The sequence below is a fragment of the Saccopteryx leptura genome, chromosome 2 (genome assembly GCF_036850995.1).
Source record: "Saccopteryx leptura isolate mSacLep1 chromosome 2, mSacLep1_pri_phased_curated, whole genome shotgun sequence".
Lineage (NCBI taxonomy): Eukaryota > Metazoa > Chordata > Mammalia > Chiroptera > Emballonuridae > Saccopteryx > Saccopteryx leptura.
The window spans coordinates 369,273,433-369,301,319 of NC_089504.1; the positions used below are offsets into that span (position 1 = coordinate 369,273,433).

A 27,887-nucleotide genomic window follows, 5' to 3' on the forward strand; every position below is an offset into this window, starting at 1 on the left:
TGGCCAGAGGGGCTCACAGAGCAATCAGCTGTGCCCCGACAGTGCGGCCTCCTGCTCATCCTTCCTGCCCTTGACTGGGCTTGGGGAAGGTGCCCCGCTGAGTTAAGCTGGCTCTTCCCAAGGCCCAGGCTGGAAATGGGTTCTGGCCCAGTCTTCTCCCTGCTGCTGCAGCCCTCGGTGTAGCTGGCTGACCACGCCAGCCTGTCCAGCCCAGCCTCGGTTCTGCTGTCCTGTGATCAGTCCTGCTTTCCCACAGGCATCTTGGCTGGAGCTTGTGCTTTTGTTGTCTTGCAAGCAAGCGATCAGCCACAATTTTGCTCTCGGGAGCTGCTGAAAACATCAGTGATGGGTTTGTTCGTATTTGCCTAATTAGGTGACAGAGCCGTGATGCTATCTCAAGGACTGGCAGCTTCTTTGGAATACATCGGTCCAGGAGCATAGATTCTGAGGAAGTTCAGAATTAATACCCTCTCTTGCTCTTCTCAGGGAAGGCAAAATTATTGGGAGTCTGGATTCTACAGTCTGATTGCCTGGGTTCAAATGTAAGCTCTATCACTTTTCTTTTTGTATTTTTCCGAAGCTGGAAACGGGGAGGCAGTCAGACAGACTCCCGCATGCGCCTGACCGGGATCCAACTGGCACGCCCACCAGGGGGCGATGCTCTGCCCATCTTGTGGCGTCGCTCAGCCGCAATTAGAACCATTCCAACGCCTGAGGCAGAGGCCACAGAGCCATCCTTAGCGTCTGGGCAAACTTGCTCCAATGGAACCTTGGCTGCGAGAGGAGAAGAGAGAGAGAGAGAGAGAGGAAGGAGAGGAAGAGGGGTGGAGAAACAGATGGGCGCTTCTCCTGTGTGCCCTGGCTGGAAATTGAACCCGGGACTCCTGCACACCAGGCCGACACTCTACCACTGAGCCAACTGGCCAGGGCCCACTTTCTATGTGTGTTGTCTTGAGTTAGTTACTTCTACTTTTAGCAGTAAAGTGGGAACAATACTAGTACCTCATAAGAGTTCTGGTGAAGATTAGACAGGATAACCTATGTCAAGTGCCTGGCACATAGTAAGAAGTCTATAAATGCTGATTTAAATGAAAGTGACCATAAGGTAGGACAGCAAGGAGGTCCCTGCCTTTCTAGGTAGAGAAGACTGGGTATCTGGGCCTCTTGGGGGTTAGGGGCCAGGGTCCCAGGCACTGGAATTTGGTCTCTGTTTGAATTAATTTCTTTCTCAACTGTGACTTTGTTTACCTGTCACATAAAGCAAAAAATTCTTTTTTTTTTTTATTCCTGTGGATTATTGTAGATTTAGGGAGAGTGTCTGAGTTTCTTAGAAGAAAAAGGTCCTATCAATATAAGGGAGTATATTTTTTAAATCGCTTTCTTTGACTGTTCTTTTTCTAGCTGTGATGACCAGGAAGACAGGGAGGTCTCCAGGTAGGGCCTCATTGCTGGTAGACTGAATGCAGGCTGTAGCAAGGGGAAGTCCCACAAGACCGAGCCTCAGTTTCCCCACAGGAAAATTGGTGTGGTAGTAAGTGCTCTGCAAATACTTGCTGAATTTTATTGAGATCTCTTACTCTCACTTTCTCTTTAGTCTTTATTGGGCATGTGAATGTCTGTCATTATTGTCATGATGCTACTTTGGGGACAAGTGATCAACTACGGAGGAAGCACTTTATCAGGAATTTGAGAACATGGCTCTGTGAGGAGGGGGACAGCCTCTTTTCTTTACCGGATTTGGGTTGGAGAGGAAGCAGACTCCATTTCCCAAGAGCCCATTGCCTGTCAGCACTGTGCACGGCCCAACCATGGATGCCAGAAAGCCCTCATGGACGTGGGTGCCAGGAGCTCAATGATCTATGCAGTGAGGACTAGTCTATGAACCATCCCTGCTGACCTGGGGTCTCCTCTTGGCCACTGACTTAACAAGAACACAGCTCCTGACTGAAGGCTGAAAATCATTGACAGGGAACCCTAAGAGTCTCCTTAACTAGCAAAAACACTGGGCCAAGCTCAGAGACCTGCAGAGCCCGGGTGCTTCTGATCTGAGAAGGTCATATCCTTCCCCTGGTTTCTCTAAGGTGGGAGTTCAGAGTCCCTGAACATGGATGGTTCCCAGAATACTTTCATTTTATGACAGCACCATATATTTTGGAGATATTATTGTGTATTTCATCTATGCTCAGTTGGGCGATAGCACTCAAATCCTGCGATTGCTATTGACCATCGCTATAATGTTTCAATATACATTTTTGGCAAGACATAACTCACTTTTAAAATATTAATTCCCCAACCATCATGTTGCAGAGTGCACTTCGATTTTTACTTTCTTGTAGCGTACACCATGAGAGGCAAAGCTACTTCTCAGTTGAATACACATTTTTCTCTCCTCCTCTACTGTCAGCCACTCCCCAATTGCAGGGACACTCAGATCTCTTGTCCTGAATTTTACAGTTTATACTAAGCCTAGCAAACAGTCACATGCCTCCCCTCCCAGGGGAGCGGAGTAATGATGAATGGGGAGTGACCAGAAGGCTGGTTCCATTTTTTCCCCCTCCTGGAGGAGAGGCTGGATTAGAAAGACATCTCTATGGGCTTAAAGATCGACATTCACAATAGTTAACAGATGACAGGGCATGATGCCAACCAGGGAGCTCAGGTGCCAGCCATCAGCGGCCTCAGGAGCCCACCCATGCATCTTTGATGAATATCAGTCTGGGTGGGCTGAACAAGGTTTGGACTGTATTTCTATCACATTTTTCTTTTCTTCTCATCACATGGTGGCCCCTAAAATCTCTAGGTTTCTTTGTGAGTTTTTAATCTATTTGTCTCCCCTCGATGGGTGGCAAGGACCAGGCTGTGACTTAAGTGGAAATGTATTTTGGACTGAGAAACAAGAACCCATCCCCTCTGGAAACCCAACTTCACACGCATCCTGGTTGATTTTGGAATAGACCCTCCAGGGCAACATTGTGTAGGTATAGGACCGGCCACCAGAATAGAGGGGTTAGTGGTAGTTCAGTACCATTTGTCAGAGGGGTCTTCAAAGTCCTCTGGATCCTGGACCCAGGGCTCACCTGGCCTGACTCTGCCTTTGGGACCACACTAGAGCTGGAGATGGCGGTCCCTAGGAGGGTGGGTGGGGGGTAAGGTGGGGAGGGGCTCCAGGCCTTCCTGGGGAGACCTGGGGTACTCACTTGAGAGGTCCCTGCCCACACCCAGAGCCAAGCCGTCTTTGATCCACAGAACGAAGCCATCATATTCCGGGATGGCACAGAGCAGGGTCACCGGCTGCCCCGACACCACGGCCTGGTCCTGGGGCTGCTGGCTGAAGGTGTACACTTGGCCTAGGAAGGAGACAAGCACAGCAGTCAGCTACTGCAGGGAGCAGTGCCTGGAGGGCTCCTCCTCAAGTCCCGGGAGCAGAGCCCAGGCTGGGCCAGGGGACAAGGCTGGCCCACCGCAGAGCACCCCGTCCTGCCCGGGGCCCGGTGGCAGCTTCCTCACTGCCCCGGCTTCATGCCCTGCTTTCAGAAGCGAGGTCCACACCGCAGCCTCATTGACCCCCAGCCTCCCTGCACTCACACTGTGGTCCAGCTGTCCTCCCCCAACATGCTTCTCCTTTTCCATTTGGCTAACGTCCCCTCAACACCCTGTGCTGTACCCACTTCCACAACAGCGCAGAGGCGGGGCAGAGACCCCAGCTGCCAGCGTTCTGCGTGGGGTGTGCCTCAAGAAGACAGCGGGTGTGGGGAGTGCTGTGCTTTGCTTAAACCTGAGAATCCAAGGAACACTATTTTTGTTTTAGCGGCTCAGGGTTGGGCCTGAGGCAGAATTCAGCAGGGTGAGTGGTGGCACCGCATGGCGGAGGGCTCGGCCTGAGGGAGCAGGTCTCCTCTCCATACACCCGGCCTGCCCCTTTTGTTTCTGCAGCAGACCCACCTCCAGCCTCACTACCACTGTGACCCCCCATGTATATATACTTCAAAGTGAGATGGCACTGAGCCATCTATGCTAGTTTATATTTTATTAAACAAACACAACATGCCACGCATTGTTCTAAGATTTAAAATATTAGCTCGTTACTATTTTCCTTCTCACACCAACCTATGAGGTATGTACAACTTTATTTTCATTTTCCAGATGAGGCATAAGGAGGCGAAAGAGCGAGAGATAGTCACAGGCTGTGTGGTTGTCGCTCGCGTAGCAGGTGCTCACGGTGCCTCCCCATGAGGGTGCAGCCCCCACGGTGGACAGCACAGACCCATGTCCCAGGGGCTTAGGAACTGGAATGGCACCGGCTAACTAAACTGTCCAGGGTGCATCTAGGGGCAGGACTAGGGCTGTGAACACAAGACTCTTTGGCTCCAAAGACTACTTTCTCATGTGCTGAGCGAGTGCAGATCCCTAAGCCTGGTCCCGGAGGGTTGCTGCAGAGGGTGCCGTGACCGTGTTCCCAGGAGGCCACAGCTGAATGGACAACAAGGAAGTGATCTTTATTGAGCTCCTGCCCACAGTGCTACCATGCTTCACATGCTCTTCCTCCTGTAACCTATGGTTACACTTCAGGGCAGGAATAGCCCCATGTGATGGCGGAGAGACCAGCATCAGATAGGCCAAGTAACCTGCCTAAGGTCATACAACTTAGGGGTGGAACAGGGGTTTGACCTAGGGTCCACTGACTTCTGATCCCTCCTTTCCCACACCCTGTTCTGCAGATACAGACATACAACTCGGGAGAACCAGACCTGGGGGGCAGGCCTGTCCTCCCCCACCTGGAAGAGTCAGGATGGCCACAGAGGTCCTAGGCACGGGTTGTTGCTCGTTTTGGGGACACAAAGTCCCAGGCTCAGATCACCGAGCCGAGCGCTCAGCAGCAGGTAGCCCTGAGAAGGGAGTGACTGGTGTAGCTCCATTGGGGCAGGGTGGTGGCAGCATGCCGGCAGAGCTCCAAGAGGAGGGACAGTCCACGTGCAGGTGTCCGCGGTGGGGGTCCACAGCGGGCGGCCCGCAGCTGAGTCTCCAACCTGGTGAGATCTTGGCTGGACCTCTGAGGAGTCTCACTGACAATCACATTGGCCCTGAATTGTGGGATAACACTTTTTATTCTGATTTGAGCTTTACAAATTAGATTTCATTAGGACATTTTAATCAGCTAGGTATGGTGGGTTTTTTTCCTCTCTGTCTCTTCAGTTTCTCTGTTGTCCTTAGACTGTTTCTGGCACCCAAACAAGAGAGAGAAGGAAAGAAGAGATGAAGAGCAGAAAGGAAATGGGGGAGGATTAGGAGGGGCTTAGAGGCCGGAGGTGAGGAGAGCAAGAGACTGGGCTGGAGGGGAGGGGGGGGCGGAGGGGTGGCGCTGGTGAGAGGGGAGCAGCAGGGCAGGGGGCGGGAGAGAACGGTCCTTGGGGAGGCTCTTCTCTCGGCTTTGATGATGATTGCTCAGCTCATTCTTTTATCCCCAAATTTTTTCTGTGGGAAGGACAGTGTCCAGACAGCACAATGGCTGCCAGAGTGTGTGATCAGAGCATTCTGAGGCTGTCAACGCGACGCTGAGAGGTGAGAGTGACAAGGTCCTAAACAAAATGGTGTCGAGGCCTCAGCAATGTCTGTTAATGGGCACCCTGTGGTGACGAGCTGTCCCGTGGGTCTCTGGCCCCACCCCATGTCTTCTTGGTGCTGGTGAGTGTAACCAGAGAGCTGGGCACAGAAGGCGTCCATGCTGACATGAGTGGCGGGCTGTTGCCCGGGAGATGCCCGGGAGATACCCCAGTGGTGGTGTGTCCTGCGGGAGAGGGCCCCATGGCTGCCAGGCCCTGAGGGAAGGCGCAGGCTGGAGGAGTGTGCTGTGGGGCAGGCCTTGGCGGTGGGCCCTGGGCCGCCACTTTTTCCCTTTGGAAGGTGTCTCAGAGCCAGGAGTTGGAGCAGACAGAAGAGCCCCCCAAACAGGACAGGTCCTGGTCCTGCAGAAGGGAGCCTGGACTAGGGAAGGGCAGGGTGGGGCCAAACGGAGGACAGTCTCCAGACCTGACCCCCTCAGCAGGTGCAGAGAGAAGTTTGGTGTCACTTTGTGTGGGTTTGGGTCCCCTCAGTTTCTATGAACACATGTTTCTGGGAGGAGACGGACACACAGCATAGTTTCCTAAACCACCCAAAAGACATAATTTGCAAATTATTTTTGGGGAGGTAATGGTTAGTGCTTTAATTGAAAATTTTCTTTTTCTGTCTAATTTGTTTTGCATATTAAATACAAGACACTAAAAATATTTCTTTTTAAAAAAAATCAGTGAGATGCTTATCCAGACAGAATCATAATCAGTGTCGCTCTCTAGAGCAGATACAGCGGAGATGCTGTGTGTGGGGAGGGGCGGGGCTGGGCCCACCTCCATCACCAGGCAGACCTGAGGCCCCTCCTTCCAGCTCAGGAGCCCTGGGAGCACAGCATGCAAGCCCAGGTAGGCCTGGCCAGAGAGAATGCCCTCAACTCATTCCCTCCCTCCTTGTTTCCTATTCCCCATTGCTTCCTACATTTGAATGAGCCTGGGGCCAGTTTCTAGAACCTGCTGGGTATTATATTACATAGACAGGAAGACCTTTGAGAACTTTTCTTGACTCAATACACATTTATTGAGACCCACTCTGAGGTAGGCTTTGCACTGTCATGTGAGAAACAGAAGACTGATCTGGTCCCTTCCTCTAGGACAGGGGTCCCCAAACTTTTTATACAAGGGGCCAGTTCACTGTCCCTCAGACCGTTGGAGGGCCGCCACATACAGTGCTCCTCTCACTGACCACCAATGAAAGAGGTGCCCCTTCCAGAAGTGCGGGGGGGGGGGGGGCGGATAAATGCCATGCAGCCTGCAGGCAGTAGTTTGGGGACGACTGCTCTAGGAGCTTATGTTGGTGGTGCCTCCACCCCAGCCCTGGACAACTTGGACCTGCTCTCAGAGTCTGTGCTGCACTGACTAGGTCCTTTCTCACTGTAGACTCAACACACCTTGCACCATCTGTCCCAGGTTTTCTGCCTCAGTTTCCCATTTTGTCCCATGATGTGCTCCTGGTGTGAAGCCTGGCAGTCGGTGTTGCCTTCCTTTTCGTGCCTTTTTTTTTTTTTTTTTTAAATCTGTCTCATCACCAAGTCTGGCCCAGGCTTCTTTCCTCACACCTCCCAGACTCGCCCTTTCCTCTCCAGTCCTACTGCACGACCCAAAGTCTAGGCCCTCATTGCCTCAACCTGGGTGCTTAGAGCTAGGAGTGCTTTCAGCGACTGCCCTGCGTTTTTCTTTTAAAACTGCCACTTTCCTCGTGTTTCTCCCCTCTTCCGAGGTAGAGACTCTAATGGCTCTGCAGTGTCTGCGGACAGCACCGGACCCTCTATCCTGGCTTACGAGCTTCTCCAAGATCTGGCCCCTTCTTCCTGGGTGCTCAGCAGCACCCCTGAAGTGACCTGGGTCCTGGCCGTTCCAGCATCCTGGAATGCAGTCCTCCCATTGGCCACCCTAACCCGCCCTGATGTCACCGAAGGGCCAGCTCTGCCCCTGACCTTGACCTCTGCCTGCACCTCTCGGTACCACTTGCCCCCTGGACAGGATCTTCATTCCCTCTCTCTCTCTCCTGCTCATGCCCTGTTTTTCTCCTCATCTCCTTTAATTTCTTCAAAACTTTGTTGAGCACCTACTACATATATATTAGACGCCAAGAAACAAAAGTAGAAAAGAAACATAGGGTAAACCCCTTGAGGGTGGGGCCGCACTGTGGCTTCCATCTTGCCTTCTCATCTCCTTGCCCAGGGGCGAGCAGAGACTGCATCTGTTTAGTGGCCTGTGCTAGGTGGAGCTCACCTGCTCTAGTTGCTCCTGGAATCTGTGGTTACTGTAAGAGACTTGTATTTACATTGTAAACTGCTGATTAGAAAGCAGGTAGTAAGTGAGAAATACAGGAGAGGGGCAGGGGTCCCCAAACTATGGCCCCGCGGGCTGCATGTGGCCCCCTGAGGCCATTTATCCGGCCCTGCCGCACTCCTGGAAGGGGCACCTCTTTCATTGGTGGTCAGTGAGAGGAGCATAGTTCCCATTGAAATACTGGTCAGTTTGTTGATTTAAATTTACTTGTTCTTTATTTTAAATATTGAATTTGTTCTCATTTTGTTTTTTTACTTTAAAATAAGATATGTGCAGTGTGCATAGGGATTTGTTCATAGTTTTTTTATAGTCTGGCCCTCCAACGGTCTGAGGGACAGTGAACTGGCCCCCTGTGTAAAAAGTTTGGGGACCCCTGGGCTAGAGTCTCAGGGAGTTGGGCCTTACAGTACAAAGATAACTGAGTTACTCATGAGAACCTACTTTGTGCCAGGCCTTTGACTGTAACTACAGTGCCAGTTAGCTGTTATTACACAGAAGTTACAGATGAACTGAGGCTCCTAGAAATAAAATGACATGACCAAGTTCACAGAGTGGGCCCAGGTGTAATTCTTGGTCACATTATAAACCTAGGTGTAATTTAAGGTCATGTAATGGGCCCAGGTGTAACTCAAGGTCATGCAGCGGGCCCAGGTGTAACTCAAGGTCATGCAGCGGGCCCAATTATAACTCAAGGTCACACAGTGGGCCCAGGTATAATTCAAGGTCACTTTGTAAACCCAGATGTAATTCAAGGTCATGCAGTGGGCCCAGGTGTAATTCAAACCCAAGTGCAAATCCTGTTTTCTTGACATGTTAGCTATTGAATTAAGGACCTGAAACCTTATTTTGATTTTCAAACAAGCACTTACCCCACCAACCATGCAGCCCCCTCAGAGCATCTAAAGAGAGGAAGAGAATCTTTGGAGTGAAAAGCAATTTCTTGGTTCTTCACTAAGTTTACATAGCCTCCTCCAGCTAGCTGTCAACAGCACCAGTTAGGGTTCAGGGAGAAGCCCCGTGCTGGCTACCATGGCGGGGTATGGAAGAAAGAGGTATGATACTTATTATTATATCTATAAACAGCCATTACATAATAACTATGTTATGTATGTATTGTATAACTAGGTATAATATTATTTTATAAATATAAATCAATTTATATTTATATAAAATTATATAAATATACTTTATAAATAATAATTTTATTATTACAGATTCAATAGCTAACTCATCGAATGTAAACATGTTTTACGAGCTTTACATGGTTATATGATTGACTTTTCTCCTACGGGATGGGACTATATCAAACCCATGTGAAGGTGAGGCTGTCTAGGGGCCCAGGGCACTGAGCAATGGAGCAGGGACATCAGGCCCAGCTGTCCTACTTCAGAGCCGCAGCCTAAGGTCCTTTATTACAGTTCTCAGCCCCTGGTAACTCACAGAGCCTGCCTGAGATCGCCAGCCCAGTCTTTGAAAAGAAGAGGATTGAGGGCACTGTGAAGGGGCAGGCGGGGTGGAAATGTACTTGGAGTGCCCTCACACTTGGTGGTCACCTAGAGTGGAATGTTCTCCTAGTCATGACCGCGGGCACACTTTCCTGTTTGCTTCCCAGGGAGGAAGGGGCTTGCAGAGCTAGGGTCCCATTAGCTTTCGAAGCCCCGAAATGACTGCCCACAGCTGGTGCATCTCCCTGCACGCCCAGGCTGCAAGGCCTGTGCAGGGCAAGGGAGCATCTCACTGACGCCAAGTGGCCTTTGCAGCAGCGATGTGGGGAGGCGGCTGCTCCTTCCCGCTGAGCTCAGAGGAGACCCTCAGGTCCGAGGTGCTCTCCGGTCCACCTGCTCCGCAGCTGAGGAGCTGGAGGCAAAAGTGCTGAGCAGGTGGAAAATTTGGAGCATTCTCTCCAAACTGCAGGAAGCAGGGGCTGTTTCTGGCTGGAAGGGGAAAGAGGAGGGTGATGAGCCAGGTGTGTAGCCCACGTGGGGAGCTCTGAGACAGGAGGGCAGGGGCAAGGCAGGCGCGGGTGATCGGCGACTGGGAGAAGCAGTAGGGGTGGTGGTGGCCGGTGGTAGAGGACTTTCAGCTTTTCAGTGCTGAAAGGGACAGGTGCAGGTGCAGCCTGGCCCAGAGAGAGGGCTGGGGGAGGTGGGCGTCAGGAAGCCCCTGGAGGGCTCCTGTCCCGGGCAGAGCTACTTCCCCCACCCCCGCATCCGGGAGCTGGGAGTCTGGCCCTCCCGCCAGCCGTTCCCTGTCCCTCTGTTCTCTGCTCAGAGCAGAGCAGCTCAACCTCTTCCTCCTCAGGACCTCTCTGGACTCTTTTCTCAAATGTACCCCCTAGATCCCACCCCCTCACTCCCTCCGTCATCTCCATCAGCCAACCAGGCTCCCTGACGGGCCACCCCTCCCAGCTCTGACCACGTGGCCCCTCCCTTGGTCTCCTTTGGGGGACTTGTGGCACACATTAGCATGGACTGAACCATCACCATTTGTCTCTGGGAGGTCCCCTTTGTCTTCTAGTGAGACATTTAGAAGGCTGAAGACCCCATGAGTCTCTATGAACTCACACATCTCCGGGCCCCGATCCGAGGTCACCCTTCAATTCTCAGTTATTTTCTGGGGAGGGAAGAGGCATTTTGCTATGGAAGGCTGAGATAATAAGGGCCAGAGTGATTTTACAGCAGTGTTCCAAGGGCCTGGCTGGTGTGTGTGTGTGTATGTGTGTGTGTGTGTGTGTGTGTGTGTGTGTGCGCGCGCGCGCGCGCGTGCATGCGCTTGTGGAGCTGAATGAACTGGGTTCGTGGCCCACCCCTCCTCCAGCCAGACCTTTTCTGCTTCTATTCCTTGTCAACCACTTAAGCTTTTGCTTGAACAAACTCTTTTGTTCACAGAATGTCTGAAAGCCTCTGGTTTACAATTTTGGGGATGAATTTTTTTTTGAGACTAAAATGTATGCTGAGAAGACCAAGGCCTCACTCTACTGTCATTCCTCCAGGAGACCTTGGGAGGGGACTGGTCTGGACCATCTTTAAGGTCCCAGGAGCCCTTGGTGCTCTGGCCTGACCCTGGCTGTGTGTGTGTGTGTGTGTGCGCGCGCGTGCGCGCATGTGCGGGTGAAACAGGTGGGAAGAAGGCCCAAGGGCCCCATGCCCATGGTGCTCAGGGTTCTATGCTAGGCTCAGAGGAGCCATGGTGTGCAGACACCCCTGCCACCCACAACTGTCAGCCCCAGGGCTTTTGGGGATACATTCTGGTACTGTTGTGTCCCAAGTCTCTTGCTACTCCTGAAGGCATATGTGTTTTTTATTTTTTTTATTTTTTATTATTTATTTATTTATTTATTTATTTATTTATTTATTTTTCTTTATTCATTTTTAGAGAGGAGAGAGAGAGGGAGAGAGAGAGAGACAGAGAGAGAGAAGGGGGGAGGAACTGGAAGCATCAACTCCCATATGTGCCTTGACCAGGCAAGCCCAGGGTTTCGAACCGGCGACCTCAGCATTTCCAGGTCGACGCATTATCCACTGCGCCACCACAGGTCAGGCATGGCATATGTGTTTGAGCCTCTCCACAGCCACTGATCTGGTGGTCAGGTAGCTCCACGGTGGTGACGAGAGGGTCAGGGTGGGCCAGGACAAAGTGCATGGGAATTTGGGGTTAGTGTAACAGGAGAGAGACCTCAGCACAAACTCGTCCCTGGTACCCGGTGCGGGAGCAGGGCGGCTGACGCCGACCCATGCTCAGGTGTCCCCAGTCCCTCTGCAGTTCCCCTGTCAGTCCGTGCTCGGCGGCCAGAGAGGAGACGGTCAGGAGGGGGTGTGGGTGTGCTCCCTCTCCTCCCCATCCTCTCGGGCTGGGCACTTTGGCCAGGCCTTTGCTCCAGCAACAGGTTGAGGGGAGCTGACCACTGCCCTTCTGGTTAATCTAAGCCAGATCTGGACGGGAACATCATGGCCACCTGGATTGCCTGTCCTGGCTTCTAAGGAGCCCAGTGCTCAGCAAACACATGGGCTTGGCCACCCTTGCTGTCCCTTGAGAGGGAGGGAATGGGGCCCAGAGATGCTGTGTGATAGCCTGAGGCTGCCTATTGATCCAGGAGCAGGTGCAGTAAGAACCTCTCCAGTGCCCTGGGGAAGCATCCACTGTGTCCCCTGTGCCTAAATGTGGATGACCCCACTGACATCCTGCCTGCCTCAGTCTCAGGACAGTCAAGGAAATGTGTTGAGTCTGTGAATGGCCAACCTTGAGCACAGGCACTAGACTCTGAGGTCATATTAAGTTCTGGGGTTTAAGACAGGCCTGCTGCAAGCACGGCGGTTGAGGGGAGGACACAGAGGCTTCCTGGAGGAGGGATCCCGATATAAGGGATGTGGCGGCAGAGACAGCATTCTGGGGTAGGAAGAACTGCCGGCAAAGGCTTGAGGGTGAGTGACCTCAGGTACACATTTTGAATACCTAGCTGGAGGGTCACCTGCCGGGGCCTGGGGCGTGGACAGTGGAAAGCACAGGGCCAGGCAGGCCTAGGAAGGAACTCTGGCCCTATCGCTAGCAGTGCCCCCGGAGCACATTCCTTATGGCACACAGCCTCAGTTTCCCCACCTACAATGGGGGTGCCACACTTCCTTTGCAAAGCTGCTGTGAGGATGAGTGTCCTTATGTGCGAATGACGCTGGCATGCAGGGGTCCCCTAAAGGGCTGTTCTTCTCCTCACTCTCTGCACATCTTTCCCGAGCCCGGGACTCTTACACCTGGGGCCACAGCTGTGCCTGTCATGGTGGTGGTGGGGGGTCCCGATGCAAGAGGAGGCTTTGCAAATGGATTGGAAGTGGGACTGCTTAGAACTCGCTTCTTCTGTGAGTTCCGCAGGTGAAAGAGGTGATGATCTGAGCCCTCCTGTAGGTCTGCCGTGGCCGAGGTCCCAAGCTGGCTTTAGTCCCCTGGAGCTGCCCAGTCAGCCATGTGGAAAAGGCTCACATGCCACCGTCTGCTTTGTTATTAGTGACCAAACTGAGGGAGCTTAGGAATACCTGTGTGGGGATATGTACCACCAGCTTTCTCCCCACACAAGCTAACTGTCTCTCATGAGAGGAAGGGAAGCGGCCCTGGTTCCGAGAAGCAGACAGGTGGGAGGCAGTCACAGCCCAGCAGCTCCGCTGATGCCAGAACAATGCCAGGTGGTGGGGAGGACCAGGGAGGATGGAAGTCTTGGCCTCTGCTATTGGCCTGCTGCTCAGCACAGGGCCAGCCCCTAAAGCAGGAGAAAGAGCTTTAGGGAATTTCTGGAATGCCCTGATGTGACCTCCATGGGGGAGCAGGGTTGGGGATGATGGCGTTATGTCCTAGCCCACTGACCCACTAGTGGGATGGATGCTACGAAGGGTGCAATGGTAGCTGTGTCAGTGCCAGCCGGCGGAATGCCACGGTGGCCACGGGCAGGGCAGGTCCCGCCTGACAGTCTCCAGGTCCCCTGGCCGGGCGTGGGATGCAGAGGAGGGACTGACACAGCTGCTGTGACAAAGAGCTTAGAGTCTGGGAAAGGCAAATCTGCACACAAGAAATGGGCTGGAAGACGCTACAACATCAGCCCGGAGTGAGGTGTAAAGAAAGTCCTGAGGAGGAAGGTGTTCCCCCTGAGGAAATGGCAGAAGGACTCACAGATAGGGGTGTCAGGGGGTGAGCGGCTGCACTGGCCTCAAAGGGAAAGCAAGATGGGGGGACACAGAGGAATGTCCCTGGGATTGGGACACTGGTACCATATGGTCTAGATGTGATCCCTGGCTTGGCCATTACAGCTGGGCCTTGGGAAATTCCTTAGTCCCTCTGAACCTCAGTCCCCATGGGGATGGTCATCAGTGCCTGCTGGGTTGTTCGTGAGAACAAAATAGGACATTCTGTGTGAAGTGCACAGAGCCTCGTGTGCCCTCCACACGGTGAGTCTCGCTGTCGCTGGGGAGCTGGTGGGCGTGGCACATGGCGTGTGTGCACGGGTGCGGGGGGTGCAGATCTAGGGAACCGTGCTGGCTCTGACCGTGTTGGCCCTTGAATGTGTGCTCAGACATTTGCTCTTAATGAGAAATCATAAAAGGTTTCTGACCCACACGCTCAGGTCTGAGTTTTAGAGGGAGCGCAGTGGCCTCAGTGTGGATGGATGATGGTGATTCTCTGAAGGAGGAAGACAGATTGGGAAGATTTTTGCTGCCATAGGGCTCAGGCTAATGCTGTTTCAGTGGGAAGAACGTGACTTCAGGAGCCATTTAGAGGTAGACTTGGCAGCACTTAACAGGAGATGAGGATGGTGGTGGCATAAAGGCTGCCCTCTCCCTGGTCCACAGGACAGTTAGAGTGAGTGTCTAGAGCAGCCGTTTCTGTCTCAGGAAGAGTAGGTTTGGGGGGCAGTGAGTCAGTTGTAAATATGTTGATGGGGAGGAGCCCCGAATCACTCTGAAGAAGATGCCATGAATGTAGTTAGACCTGTGTGTTTGGTGGAAGAAGGGGTGCCGTCTTCTCATATTGAGTACTCGTGATGGCTTAGGCAGGAGGGTGTTTGACAATGTGTTCTTTCATTTGGTGTTGACCTGAGAATTCATCTCCAAATACTGAAAGTTACAGACATTGATGTGACTATCTAAGAGGGACATGGTGACTCCAGGCTTCAGAATATTGGAATCAGCTGTCTTGGGTGGAGCATTTAACTCTTGCCGAGCTTTGTGCAAGCTTAGAGCCCTGTTGGGATGGCAAGAAGTCATCTAACCCAGTCTCTTCCTTTGGGTTGGGACCAGAATTACAAACAGAGAAGCTAGAAGAACAGGCAAAGGTGGAAGATAGGCTTTCTCTTCATTGTCTGTTTCTCTGAGACATCTGTGGGAGAGAGGCTTGGAAACACTTTAACTGCAGCATTGCCATTTGTAGCCATTGGCATTAGTTCTGACATGCAGGTGAGGAGAAACCTGCCAGTACCACGAATGCTCCAGAAATTGCGTGGAGTTTTGTTTGGGCTTGCACAGGAGAGCCTGACAGCTTTCCCTGGGTAAGGGGCTGGCTGTCGGGCAGCGGTTCTCCCACCTTGGTTCCTTGCTGAGCCAGGGCTGCCCATGATCCCCGCGGCCTCACATGTCTCTCCCCAGGACACACAATCCACTAAGGCTGTCGTGGACAGTGTGGGTTGTTAATGAAGAGCAATGGGGCTGGCTGAGCCAGGGTGACTCCAAAGTCACTATAAATCCTTTGCCTACTGATGATCAGCCTGTGGCCCCAGCCAGCACCTATACTGTGCTCATTAGTGGCAGAGAGAGGTAACCCTCCATCATTCAGCCAAGTCTGGATGCCAGGGAGACACTGACAGTGTGGCTGGGAACATTGTGCATTGGTGCCCCTGAGGGAACCCATCCCTCCCTGCCTGTGTGCTTGTCCTGGGGTCCGACCCAGGCGGGAAGGCCAGGTCAGTGGGGCTGTTGTGCTGATGGCAGGGAGGGTGGCGAGGGGAGGCGCGTAGGCAGCCCATGAAGGCCGGGACCCCACATAGTGTCTCAGGCCTGCTGCTGGTGGGCCACGGGCCCTGACTACACTCCTTTCTTTCTGAGAGTCTCAGAATCTTGTGCATAAGTGCTCACTGAGCTGCTGTTGAGGGAGGTGGGAGCACCATGAGAGACAGTGGTGCAGCAGAGCAGTGAGTGATAGAACGACAGACCAGAACGACATCATCAGCCCGAGAGGTGGCTGTGGGCATCTGCTATGGAAAGCCAGAGCCCCAGAGTGCATCAGCTTGGGGACCACTGGGACAGGCTGGAGGCAGGGTCACAGACCTCTCACCCATGATGTCTAGTGTCTCTTGTTTTTTGTTTGTTTGTTTGTTTGTTTTTTATAAGAGATACTATTAATATATGGGCGCAGGAAGCTGTGTCCTCACTGTGAGCACCCAGGCCCAGAAGGTTACAATCTGGTGCTGACTCTGCCTGTGGTCCTTGCTGTTTCCTTCTCTACAGCTCAGATTCCCCATCTGTAAAGGGCAGGGTTTAGGGCACAGGCAACCTGTTAGGTCTCTTCCTTCCAGCCTTAATGGTCATGTTCTGATTTATAAAAAAATCATATTTTGGGGGGCCCTAAGGTTGAAAGAATAGAACCAAGGCACAGAGAAGTACAAACAAATCTCCCATGGACACTGGTCTGCTTGGGCAAGATCCATGTCCTAAACATCATTTTTTAAAAATCAACATTTTAAAATAATCATTTTATGCTAGTAGAGACCTTACCAGTTGGAAATTATTCTAAAACTCCCATGTGCATAAGACTCACCTGGGGAACTTGTAAAAATACAGTTTCCTGGGCTCTGAGCCAGAAGTGCCAAGATGGCATCTGAGCTGGGCCAAGGAGTCTGCATTTAACAGCCTTCCAGCTGCAGGCGTGTCTGGTCCAGCTCTGAGGAGCACTGTTGTGTGCAAGCAGGGAGGCTCGGGGGAATGGGTCACTTGCAGCCCTCGTCAAGCTGCTATATCTCTCTGGATGTGCCTTGGTTTTCTTAACTGCACAGTGGAGGTGTTGGGTGAGGTTAGCAGTTTTCATATTTTTTTAGTGCATGCAACCTTCTGTCAGTGGGATCTCATGTGGAGCCCCAGTGTATGAATTGGGTGGGGCCATAGCTAGCGGAGCTGGAGGCACTGAGTCCAGCCCTTTGCCCCGCTGCAGTGGACTCTGTGGTCCCTCTGTGACATGCTCAAGGATGCAGAGGGTCCTGTGCAGTTCAGATGGTCTCTAGGTGTTCCACGAATGACAGCAAGTCCCACTGACAGGTACAAAGGCAGGCCCGGGACCCGGGGCGCACTGTGGGGCCGAGGCAGGCTGGTCTCGAAGTATAAAGTTCTTCTGTGTCACTCACTAACCCTATACCGGGGACCACAATGACCTGCTGTTTCTAGAGGAATCTTCTTATGGCTGCTGGAATTGTTCCCAACTGAAAGATCATCTCAGTATCATGTCCTGCATTTGTCCCCTCTTGGAGCCCAAATACCATCAACTCAATTATTGCTGTTAATGGAGAGGAGCAAGGGTGTGGATAATCCAAGATGATGAACATTCCAAAATTGTGAACAAGTCTAAGTAACAATTATTTTCAACTTTGGAATGCATTTTGGTATTCATGCCTGAACATGGATGTGTTTGATGTTCTGGAAATGATTAATACTTTAAAAAAAAGTGCTAATGATGGAGCTCCCTTTTGCTTCCTGCTCAGCCAGTGGAGAGCATCACCTCTGGGATCGGCCACGGCTGGAGGTGGGCCACCCCCTCCCCCTGGCTTGCTGTCTTCTGGCTCACACCTTCCTTGGGGATGGGGGGCGGGAGATGAGCTGATTTTACCTTTAAAGGAGTCTCATTCCCTTTGGGCCTCATGAAAATAAGAACAAAATAAGAAGCTGTAAAATGTTAACAGAGGACTTCATTAAGCAATCTTGGTGGTAGCATTTTCCAGGAATGGGGACAATTTGCCAACAGATAATTGAGAGCTGACTATATATGTATTCTAATTAAAAAAAGTGATTCTTCTCACTGCCCTGGGATTCTGGGCCCTGTCTTCTGGTTGCTTTGGGATATTAACTAACTCTTGCATATGCTTTACACTTCACAAAGCAGTTTACGTATGTTACTTTACTTACTTCCCCCTCACAACACCCAGTGGGGAAGGTTCTATCATCTGCCCCGACGGAGACCTGAATGCCAAGGCTCAAAGCAATGACTGGCCCAAGGTCCTTCTGTAAGTGTGTGCCTTCTGTCCCAGCCGTCTTCTCCATCATTTAGTCTCTTCTGTCACCACCTAACAGTGGCCTTGTCAGGGGCTCAGATTATTTGCATCAACTCTGAGAATGCAGCAGCAAAGAAACAAAATAAAACTAATGTGTAACTGCTACCCCAGCCTTGGTTTTGACGGTTGCAAGTGGAAGTGCTGGTAAAGAAGAGGTTTAGTAATGAAGGAGCCTTGAGCATGTGCCCACTGCAGGGTGCCAGGGTGGGCGGAGGGCTTGTCTTGCTTCCCAGGTGGCTCAGGCTGGGCCCCTGAGCCCAGGCGGCACAGGAGATGAGCTGGTGGCGGGAAGGATAGAGCTGGCAGGCACGGAGCCTGGGCGGCAGCAGCAGCCCCAACTCCTGGCTGGCTGTCTTCACACCACAGTTCTGAGACATAGAGAATCAGTCCCATTTATGGATTAGAATGGAAGTTCAGAGGGGTTACGTATCTGTCTGGGGTCACAGTGTGTTCTGGAGGCTGGTGACTGTGCGTCTGGTTCCTGGTCTGGGCCGCACCGTACTTGACGATGCTATGTGAGCACAGAGGGTCTGTGAGCTCTGTGGTTCAGAAAACAGGGACTGACGACTGTGTCCTCTAGTTGTCCCAAGCTGTGTTCCAATGCAGACAAGAAGCTGACAGGGTATGTACTTTGTGCCGCCGGGCACAACCCCTGCCCCACCTGCAGACCAGAGTCAGCTGGAGAATTGTGGTTGTCCCAGACTCCCGGGGCTGAGATCACCTCCACGAGCAATAGTCAGGGCAAAGTTGTCCAGACTCAGGCAGAGGCATGGCCAGTGTTTGAATCCTGCCTGCTTGCATCCCCATCCAGAGGCCCTTGTGAGGCTTTCTCAGTTCCATCCTGGGCCGAGTGAGTGATTTGCGTGGGCCTTTGTAACAGTCGCTGTGGTGCTGAGCCTCTTCTCTGTGGTGAGGCGACTGAGGGAGGACCCGTTGGTGCCGGCCAGGCCCTTCTGCTGGGCACAGAACCAGGGGCAGCTAATGGGAGTCTCCCTGGGAGATGGGGCTGTTCCTGCCGCCCCAGCACATCTCTGGTTCCCAGCGTGGAGTGCCACGGGACGTGCCCACAGCTCCTCTACTAGGAGAGTTACTCATGGCTTCGCGGGAGGGAGCAGAGCAGCTTTCAAGCCTCCTGCCCCTAAAGGCAACAATATTTGGTAACACTTGGCGTCTTGGGGAGAGAATTCATGTCCATAATTAGTTACTGTATATCACCGTTAGTACTCTGCTCAGGATTTACTGGGCAAATACCATTTAACTGCACAATAACTACAGGTCCTTGCTGCTTATTGGGTAATTTACTAAGGCTGGGAGAATGGGGCAGGAGGGACTCAACAGGAGGTATTGTAACCCCTTGAATCAAACTTTATGAGTTTGGGTTTTGGCAGGGAAGTGGCAGCTGGTAGCCAGTTCTCATTGCTTTGTTTTGCAGAGTTGGCTGGTGCACTGTTTCCTTCCCTTTATTTATTATAAGAGAGGGCTGGGACGGGCGTCTGGGGCTGGCCAGTGGCTGCCCGGGGCTACAGAGGGCCTTTTGGTACACAGGGTCTTTGGCTGAACACAAAGAAACCCAGCAGGAACCTGGCAGCAGGAACCCAGTCTTGGTGTCCTGAGGGCTCCATCCAACCCTTCCATTTACTCCCTCCATGGGGCTGCTCTGTATCTGGGCCAGTGGGTGGGGAACAGGGAACTGTCCTTGGCTGCCAGCATCACGATAATCTCAAACTCTCTCTTTTCTCGCGAGTGCGCAGTGGTTGTGAAGCAGCCATTCCTGGACACTAGGCCAACATCCTCAGCCTTAACTGCTTGAGCAAAGTCTGTCTTTGTTTGGCCATGCACCGTCTAAACTCTTCTAACCTATATAGACTAGGGAGAGGGGGAGAGACACAATAATGAAAAACGCAACATGCAACATTGCCTTACGCGATCTAATAAATTACTTGGTACCCGGCTGCCAGCTCAGACTAAGCCCAGTATTGCCTGCAGTAATTATTTGGATCAAATGCAGTTTATCTGCTTCATATTTGTGCTTCTGTGCTCAGTAGTAACTTATAAATGTCATTGTGGTGTTTATTTGTTATAATGAAACTTAATGGCATTGCAAGCCAGGAGCAGAGCTAGTGGGGCGGCAGGTTTAAAACAATCTCTTCATCTCTGGAGAAGGAATGAGCCAAGATAACAGGAGACTGCCCATAGGGAAGAGATCTGCAGAGATGACTGCATCCTTGTTGCAACATGGGTGGACGGAGACAGCCAGGAAACCCTTCAGAGGCACCTGTCAGGAGGCAGAGAGACCTGGCTGGCTTTCACTCCAGCACTGCTCCTCTGTTCTTTCTCCACCATCTAAGGGTGAGAGGTGTTCAGTCTTCACACAACCTGATAGATGGCCCAGATAAGAGATGCAGGTTTCCCAGGGTCTTGGGAAGACAAGATCCTGATCACTGGGAATGGAAATTAGAACTCCATGATGTTCATGTGATGGAGAAAAGACTACCAATGAGGGTTGGGAGAAGAGATTGGGAGATGGAGAACAAAAAAAGGTATGTTGGAGGCCCAAAGAGGGGAAGCTTTCTCCTTTGGGTGAAGAAGGGGTGCTGGTAGTAGGAGCACGAGGCACAAACAGAACAGAAAGAGCTGGAGTGGTCGGGCCAGGGTGCCCCTAGGCTCTGCAGAAGAACCACGGACGAGGATGGATCGCTTAGTGTGCAATGAAGGCTTTGGGCTTCATACAGCCCCACACTGTCATTCACTAGCTATATGGCTTTTAGCAAGTGATTTATCCTTCCCCAATTTCATTTCCTTATGTGGAAAATGGGAGTAATAACAGATGCTTTCAGGACTGTGATGATGATTAAATAATGTGATGTGTATAAAAAGATGAACACGGTGTTTGGCACACAGTAAATGAAAAACAAGTGGCTGTGGCAGTGATCGGCATGTAGTATATAGATGCCCAATAAATATCTGTTGACTGAATAAATGAATTAATACTTCCCATCGGTGTGCCCTCTTCTTGGAAGCTCTTTCCCAAACAGCTCAACTTGGATTGAGACTTCACGGGCTGACCTTGTCATTCCCATTTACAGTCCCCAGGATGGTCATAGGGACTTGCCCTAAGCTGCCCAGCTGGTGGGTGCAGTGGGCATCAGCTCTCCTGCCTCCCAGGGCAGGGATCCCTCCACCAGGCATGCTGGACAGCTCCCCTTCTCTGCTGGGAGGCCAAACTCTTCCCTCTCAACCTCCACCCTGCTCCCTGGAGCTCAGTCACAGAGCCTGTGCTGACCTTCCCCCTTGCACCTGGAGGCAGAGGCACATGGCGTCTTTCTGTCCACTTCATCTTAATACTACATTCAGCGTTTCTAAGAGTCTCCCCCCCTCAGCAACATGCTCATGTAAGGCTTCTAACATCATAAATATGGATGGAAATCATTAGTCTCTGTTATTTCTCCTATTAGCCACAGCCCTCCCTCAACATGCCCCCTGTTTTGAGCTAAGCAAAATGGGACTGAATTGAGGGTATGAACCTGGAACACTAACCATAGTGCCTTGCATTTTTTAGGGTTTAATACTTTCTCAAAGCATTTTGTATAGCCACTAAGCATACTTTATCTTTGCAACATGTGGACGGAGGGAAGAGAGCTAACATCCTGAGCATCCCCATTTTGAAGATGAGAAAACAGAGTTCAAGAGAGATCAAGATTAAGGTCACATAATCAGAAACAGAACTTATTATTTAAAAAAAACCTTATTATTATTATTTGACTCTTAACGAAATGTTCTCTGGGAAACTGAGTTTATTTGTTTCATGTAAATAGATAAGAGCACTATCTTTTATGTAGATAAATAATAGCACCATTTACAGTTTATAGAGTTTTTATCCCTGTTAGTTAACTAGTCTTCACAAGGCAGACTTGATTTATTCTTATTTGACAAAGCTCACATAATGAGTAAGTGGCAGATCTGTGCCTTAAACCATTATTTCCCAAATGGATTTCAAGGAATGCTAGTCATAATACACTGCTCATAAAAAATTAGGGGATGTTTTATCACTTCATATTCATTTTGAAATATCCCCTGATTTTTAGAGCAGTATATATGCTTTAGGAAAAATGTTTTATGGTCAAATAAGCTTGGGAAACTCCCTGAACCATCTTCCCTTTTGGGGGCTCACCATGCTCTTTGGCATGTAAAGTCTGAGAACTTCTGTAGGGGAGACTTACTTATTAGAGTCAACCCAGCCTCTCTCGCCTTAGTTAACTTAACCACAGAGCCTTACTTCAGGGACGCCTACTTGCACCGGCAGCAGTGCTGCTCCAGGGTGAGGTGTGGGCTGGGCCCTCTTCCACCGTGTCTCTGAGGCCGGGGTTCTGGAGCAGGCTGGGCCAGGGAGCACAGGGGCCGAGGGCAGGGAAGAAAGCACGCGTGTGGGGCCCATTGTGGGGCCCATCGGAGCTAAAGTATCCCCTCCCCAGGCGGCCTCTTCTCCTTCCTGCAGCCCAGGGCCGTGAATTCTGGGTATTCCACGCAATATTAAGTGCAGTCAGTCAGCCTACATCTGGACCAGAGAGGCAGCCTGACTGGCTGGGTGGGGTTTGTGGGCAGTGCCATGTGGGGAGATAGGAGAGAGCGCAGTCCTTGGCACTGGGAGAAATCTATGCGGACACGGAGTAGGCACTCAGTTGTCTCTGTCCTTGATGGTGATGGGAGAGGTCACCCTACCCTCATCCCCTAACACTGAGAGCTCTGGGAGGCAGAGCGAAGTGAGGGGGCCAGGTTCACCCATGTGTCTTCAAGTAGGTGACTAAATTTGTCTGAGCCTCAGTTTCCCATCCTCACGGTGGAGCTAATACCACCCACCCTGCGATGAGGTGAGGATTAAGTGGCGTGTGTCCAGGTGCCTCGCTAGCCCCGTGTATTTCCAGGCTAGCTCCCCACCACTTCTCCCACTTCCTGAAGTCCCCAATGTTGCTCAGAAGGAATGGCTTCCCCACCTTTATGCTCCACGAGTATATCCCTGTTCAGCTTTCCAGCTTCCTACCACCCTGCCTTCCTCTCTTTCATTATATGCCTGGATCCCCACTGGACTCCAACCTCTCGGGGGTGCAGCCAGCTCTGTCTGTGTCCCACCTATGGTGCCCACAGCCTGAGTACTTTGGTGCCCATGGGCCAACTCCCAGTCCTGGCGTCTGCAACCTGCTCCTGAGGGTTTCTCTGAGGCTGCAGAGGCCGCCTGCCCGCACACAGCGCAGGCCCAAAGTGCCAGGGAGCTAACACCCCCACCCAAGCAGCACTCAGCCGATCAGTGGCAGGAGCCGGTGTGAACCTACCCTACTCCTTGGGGGGCCTGAATCACAGCACTTCTCAGTTTCCTCTTCCGGACTAGGCTCCAGTCACCACCCTGATAGCAGGATTTATGGCACCCCGCCCCCCATATTGGATGCCTCCCCTTTTCACGTCAGTTCCCTGCCTTCTACCTGGTGCCCCCTGCATCCTGCCCAGGCTAGCACATGCAGGACCTTGCTTCGGTTTCCTGAGGGAACCTGAGATAAGGGCTTCACGCCTGCGTTATCCACGTCTGCGTCCCCCATAGCGCCAGGTGCACACAAGATGCCTGACAGATCTCCAAATCAGACCAAAAGGAGCCACAGGGACAATCACACGAACGATGGTCCTACAGCAGGCTGGCCCAGAAGAATGGCTGTGCTCCTCTTCTCATCTGGGGGTCACCCCCTCTCCTCTGTACCTGCCCCTCTGACAAAGCTTGGCCGGTGCAGACGCCCAGTGGTCCAGCCAGCGTCCTTCCTCACTGAGAGGAGGGCAGCTTGGCATAGCGTTTGCGATCCTTTCATGAATAATGGGTGAGAAGTGCTCCTCTTTAAGATGAAGACTAGTGGTTATTCCTGGTACCTTTGACTCGGAGGTGGGAGTATTCCATCGCTCTATTTATCCCACGTGCCATATGCAGTTACTGAAACTGTCACTGTGTCCCATATTCCATAGGTTATTATGTGTATTTCAAACCATTATATAAATGCACTTGATTTGGTGCTTCTGAATGTCATTAAACTCCTCCCATACCAGTAACAACACAGTTTCCATGGAAACTAGCACATTTGAGGAGGGAAGGTGAAGGGAAGAAAGCAGTTGGAGCAGGGGAGAAAACGTATCCGCCTGATTACTGTTTCCAGAGCGCGGGCCAGTGATGTGGCATGGCCATTCTGTAGAGATCGGGCCCGCTCTCCGCTCCTTCAGGGTTTTATTGACTCTCCTTTGATAAAAGCCCTGGATAATTCATCTCAGCCTGAACCTGCTCATTCCAGCATACAGCTCTAAAAACTTGATGGCACCACAGGCCATTAAACACCCTCATTTATGCAGACTCTCACCCCGGGGGAGGGAGGAGGGGGGTCTCTCAGCATTCAGTGATAAAGTGTTTGAGGCTAGCTGGGGTGAGGCAGGGGGAGGCAGAGAGAAGAAAGGAGGCACCCTCCAGATGCAGCTGGTGTAGGATGAGACCCCAAGATTTTGCCAGTGGCTGCTATCGATGTCACTAGGTCCCACTGTCATCCATGCGGTCAGAATTATGACACTGCCTTCCGAGGCTGCTGAGCAGACAGGTAGTTACCTTCCTAGTACTGGTTCCTTTGGTGACCAAAGTATATATTTAAATTTATGGCATTGGTTGTGAGAATGGAGTGTGAGCAGGGTGTTGAGAGCCAAGATAGATTTCGAATCATCACATTATAAAGGCTTATAGATGATCATGGACAATGTTATTCAGATTCGTATGCAAGAAGGTTTTAAATCTGAGTATTCTGGGACTTGCCCAAGTCACACAGCTGGCTCTACACTCTGAGGCACTCCTTCCACACAAGCCGATAGGGACACCTCCCTTCCCATCTCTGTCAGGGGATAGGCAAGGAACAGTGGGAGTTTTAGACTATTTTTACGGATTAGGCAATTGGGGGACAGAAAGGTAGGGTAGACTCCACACCGTCAAAAGGGACACCAGGGCTGTGGCTGCTGCCCGATTTGTCCTCTCAGAGTCTATCTGCACCTGGCTGAGGCGTGGGATGCCCGGGGCTGTGGGCGGGGGAGCCTGCCTGGGGTCCGCCCTCTGTGGGGCCGGCCTTCTCCCACTGAGGAGGCTCCGTGAACAGAAGCTGCCTGTGCTAATCACCATGTTTGCTTCTTCTTGGGAGAGGAAAGCGGCAGCGCTGGGATGCACTCTGCTCCCCCTTCGCTGAGCGGGGATTCTGTGCGTCCAGAGTCTGGGGTTCTACGGCCGCCCAGGTGCGCAGCCAGAGACTCCGAGGAGAGGAAGGCATGCCGGCCAGGGCTTCGCAGCCCCCTCTTCAGACATCCCAGCCCTCATTTCCCTTCTCAAGAGTCCTAGGGCGTGATAGGAATTTCTAGTTCCTTAGAAATAGTCTTGCCCAGCTATGTCCTGAGCTCCAGGACTTTCCTGACGTCTCCCTGGTCACCTGGAGACTTTCCCGGGTGCCGCTCTCTCCCCTGCCTTCCCACTTTCTGTGTGTTTCAGCTGCCCTGGAAAACCAAACCAGCTGAAGTGTTGGGATTTCTCCCTGTTCACAGCCTCAGCCTCCTCTTTCTGAACTCCTGACCAGATGTCAGGAGACCTGGGTTGTGGTCCTGGCCCTTCCAGTAACTTGCTACTGATCCCAGGCCAGTCACTCAGTGCTCCTGGGTCTCTGTGATGCCGCTGGCTGAGGCCAGGCAGGATCACATGGGATTCGGGCAGATGGTAGAGGAACTACGGAGCTGGAAAGTGTTGGGCCATTACCATTTAATAGAGTCTCGCAACAGTGGACGGACGAGCAAACAGGCAGGGAAAAATGCTTCTCAGGCAAACAAACAGCAAAAATGGCCCCTCACAGTGGTGGGCATGCAACCCACAGTTCGCCATCCGCCCTGAGGGCAAGCATGTGTAGTAGCCTTACATAGACTATACACACGTGGCACTGTCCCATGCTTATGCACTAATCAGGCAAAGTGCTTGCAGCCGGTAAACCAGCAAGCAAGCCTAACACAGCTGTTTTCCCCATAGCCTCCCTGAGTTGGTGGGCTGCACTAGAATCACTAGGACTGTTTATAGTTTGACATGAGGAGTACTGAGATTTTTGAGAGGCAGTCAGAGACCCACGTCAGATAGAATGTGAGAGCTTTCCATCTGCCTGTGAATAGGGTCAGCGCTGGGCAGGCCATGCGCATTGAGAAGGTGAGTGGCCACGGGGTCTCCAGGAGAAACGGGTGATTGGAATAGCTAGGAAAAGGAAGGGAATGGAGGTGGCGGCAATGTGTGTGTGTCAGGGGTGTGGGATGAAGGAACAATGGGAACAGTTCCCCTAGCAGATCTTGTAGGACACCCCCGCCTACAGATGCTCTGAGAACGTGTCCAGCAGTACATGAGTGAAAGAAGCAGAGCTGGTGTGGGAAGAGAGGCAGCACTTCTGGGGCCTCCCTCTTAGCCCTTCTGCTCTGCTAACCTTCCTCGGTCCTGCCTTCCCTGCAGGGGCTGCAACACTGTACTTGGAGGAGAGGTGAGACCTATGGAACCCCTGGAGACGTGGGGACTCATTTCAGGAATGGGCTGCCTCAGTTTGCTCTGCCTGAGGAGCTCCTTCACAAGACCCACTTTACATATGTGGGTGACTGTGTCCGTCACAGCATTAATTAATTCCTTACATTAAACTTGACCGACTGCTCCCTAGTGGGAGACCCAGGGCCACGGGAGGAAAAGAAGGAGCAGATCCTTGCCTATCTTCAGCTAACTCTTAGCTGGGCAGACAGTTGAAAGAATAATCACCAGCTGGGGAAGTGCCACAGAGCAAATAGGTTGGTTGTCCCAGTGGAGTGTAATGGCCGGGGCAGAGGGGCATCCAACTAGGATCTCTTTGTAGAGGGAGAGTAGCACTGAGTTGGACCTGTGTTTCTATTCTGAGCTTATTATGGGCAGAGGCTATGTCCTACTTATCTTTAAAAGCTCCAATGCTTAGAACAATGCCTGGAACTTGGTATAAAAATTGGTTAATTTTTTTCTGGTAGGTAGTCAGTAACTGTTTGATGAATAAATAAATGATCTCCTTCCTTTGTCTAGACTCTCTTTATTTCCTCCTTTCTTGTCTGCCCTTCATTAATTTTTTGTTCATATTTCCATCTGATGCCACAGATGTGTTGAGTCCAAATGGGAAAGAACACACAACACACATGCACACACATACCACGTATCACTAACTACCTCCATCCTGCATATGTTGCAAATTGTATCTGAGAAGCTGTTAAGCACTCCCAAATAAAGCAACTCTCATCGACTATCACGTGGCTCCTTAAATGATCTTTGAACAGTGTTTTCTCTTTATTGCTTTGTGTAATTGCACCAATTGCAATTACTCTAGCTTATGATAAACCCCAAATTTATAAAGCTTCTGTTCATTCATTATTTTTCTCTTGCTCTTTCTCAAGCTGTTATTTTGGGGATGTAGCAAGGAGAGGGAGTAGAGGGAAAAGAAAATAAGAGGATACCAGCTTAATAAGGAAACATGAAGAGGGAGACCACTTCTCCTCTGGTGGCAGACACTCTATTAAATACTGTTAAACAGAACAAATAAGCTTTAATCCAGCCCAAGGAAGTCTTTTTTATTTATTCTAAATTAGAAATATAAAGATCACCACCTTATCTTTAATGGAAGAAGCAGCTAATTGTTTTAATATCTTGCTAATTCCAGCATGTGGGAGAAAACTTTTTTTTTTTTTTTTTTTTTTTTTACTATTTCACCAATTGTTCCATTTATACTAAGGTGTATGTTGCAGGTTGAACTGAGATTTCTATTTTTTTTTGGTTTTTGTTTTTTAGCTATCTCATAGCTACTATTTCAGTTCAATTATTAATCTGTGGAAGTTATAATTATTTTGAGTATTGGTACAAGATAATTATAAACCAGAAAACAGCTCCCCATGCTTGCTGATGCTTTTTCTTATCTGAAGACATGTTGGAGATTGGGCACATGACTTTCAGAAAGAGGAAAATGTATGATGTGGCACTTGGGGTAGCAAGACTGCTCAAAGTGGGAGCAGAGGATCCTTGCCCACACCCCCAGTTTCCTTCTTTTTCTCTGCTCGTCCAGTGCCCAAGGTCACCACCTCATGCCTCTCCTCTTCTGCCCCACAGTCTCAGC

General features: G+C 51.2%; 1 protein-coding gene across 2 annotated transcripts in view; it reads right to left on the reverse strand.

The window, feature by feature from the left end:
* KIRREL3 (kirre like nephrin family adhesion molecule 3) overlaps window positions 1-27,887 on the reverse strand; it is a 546,205-nt gene that overhangs the window by 88,888 nt on the left and 429,430 nt on the right. For both annotated transcript variants that reach the window (XM_066365207.1, XM_066365206.1), the window contains exon 3: window positions 3,198-3,347. In XM_066365207.1, coding sequence (XP_066221304.1) covers window positions 3,198-3,347 — 150 coding nt within the window. The remainder of the gene's footprint in view (window positions 1-3,197; window positions 3,348-27,887) is intronic.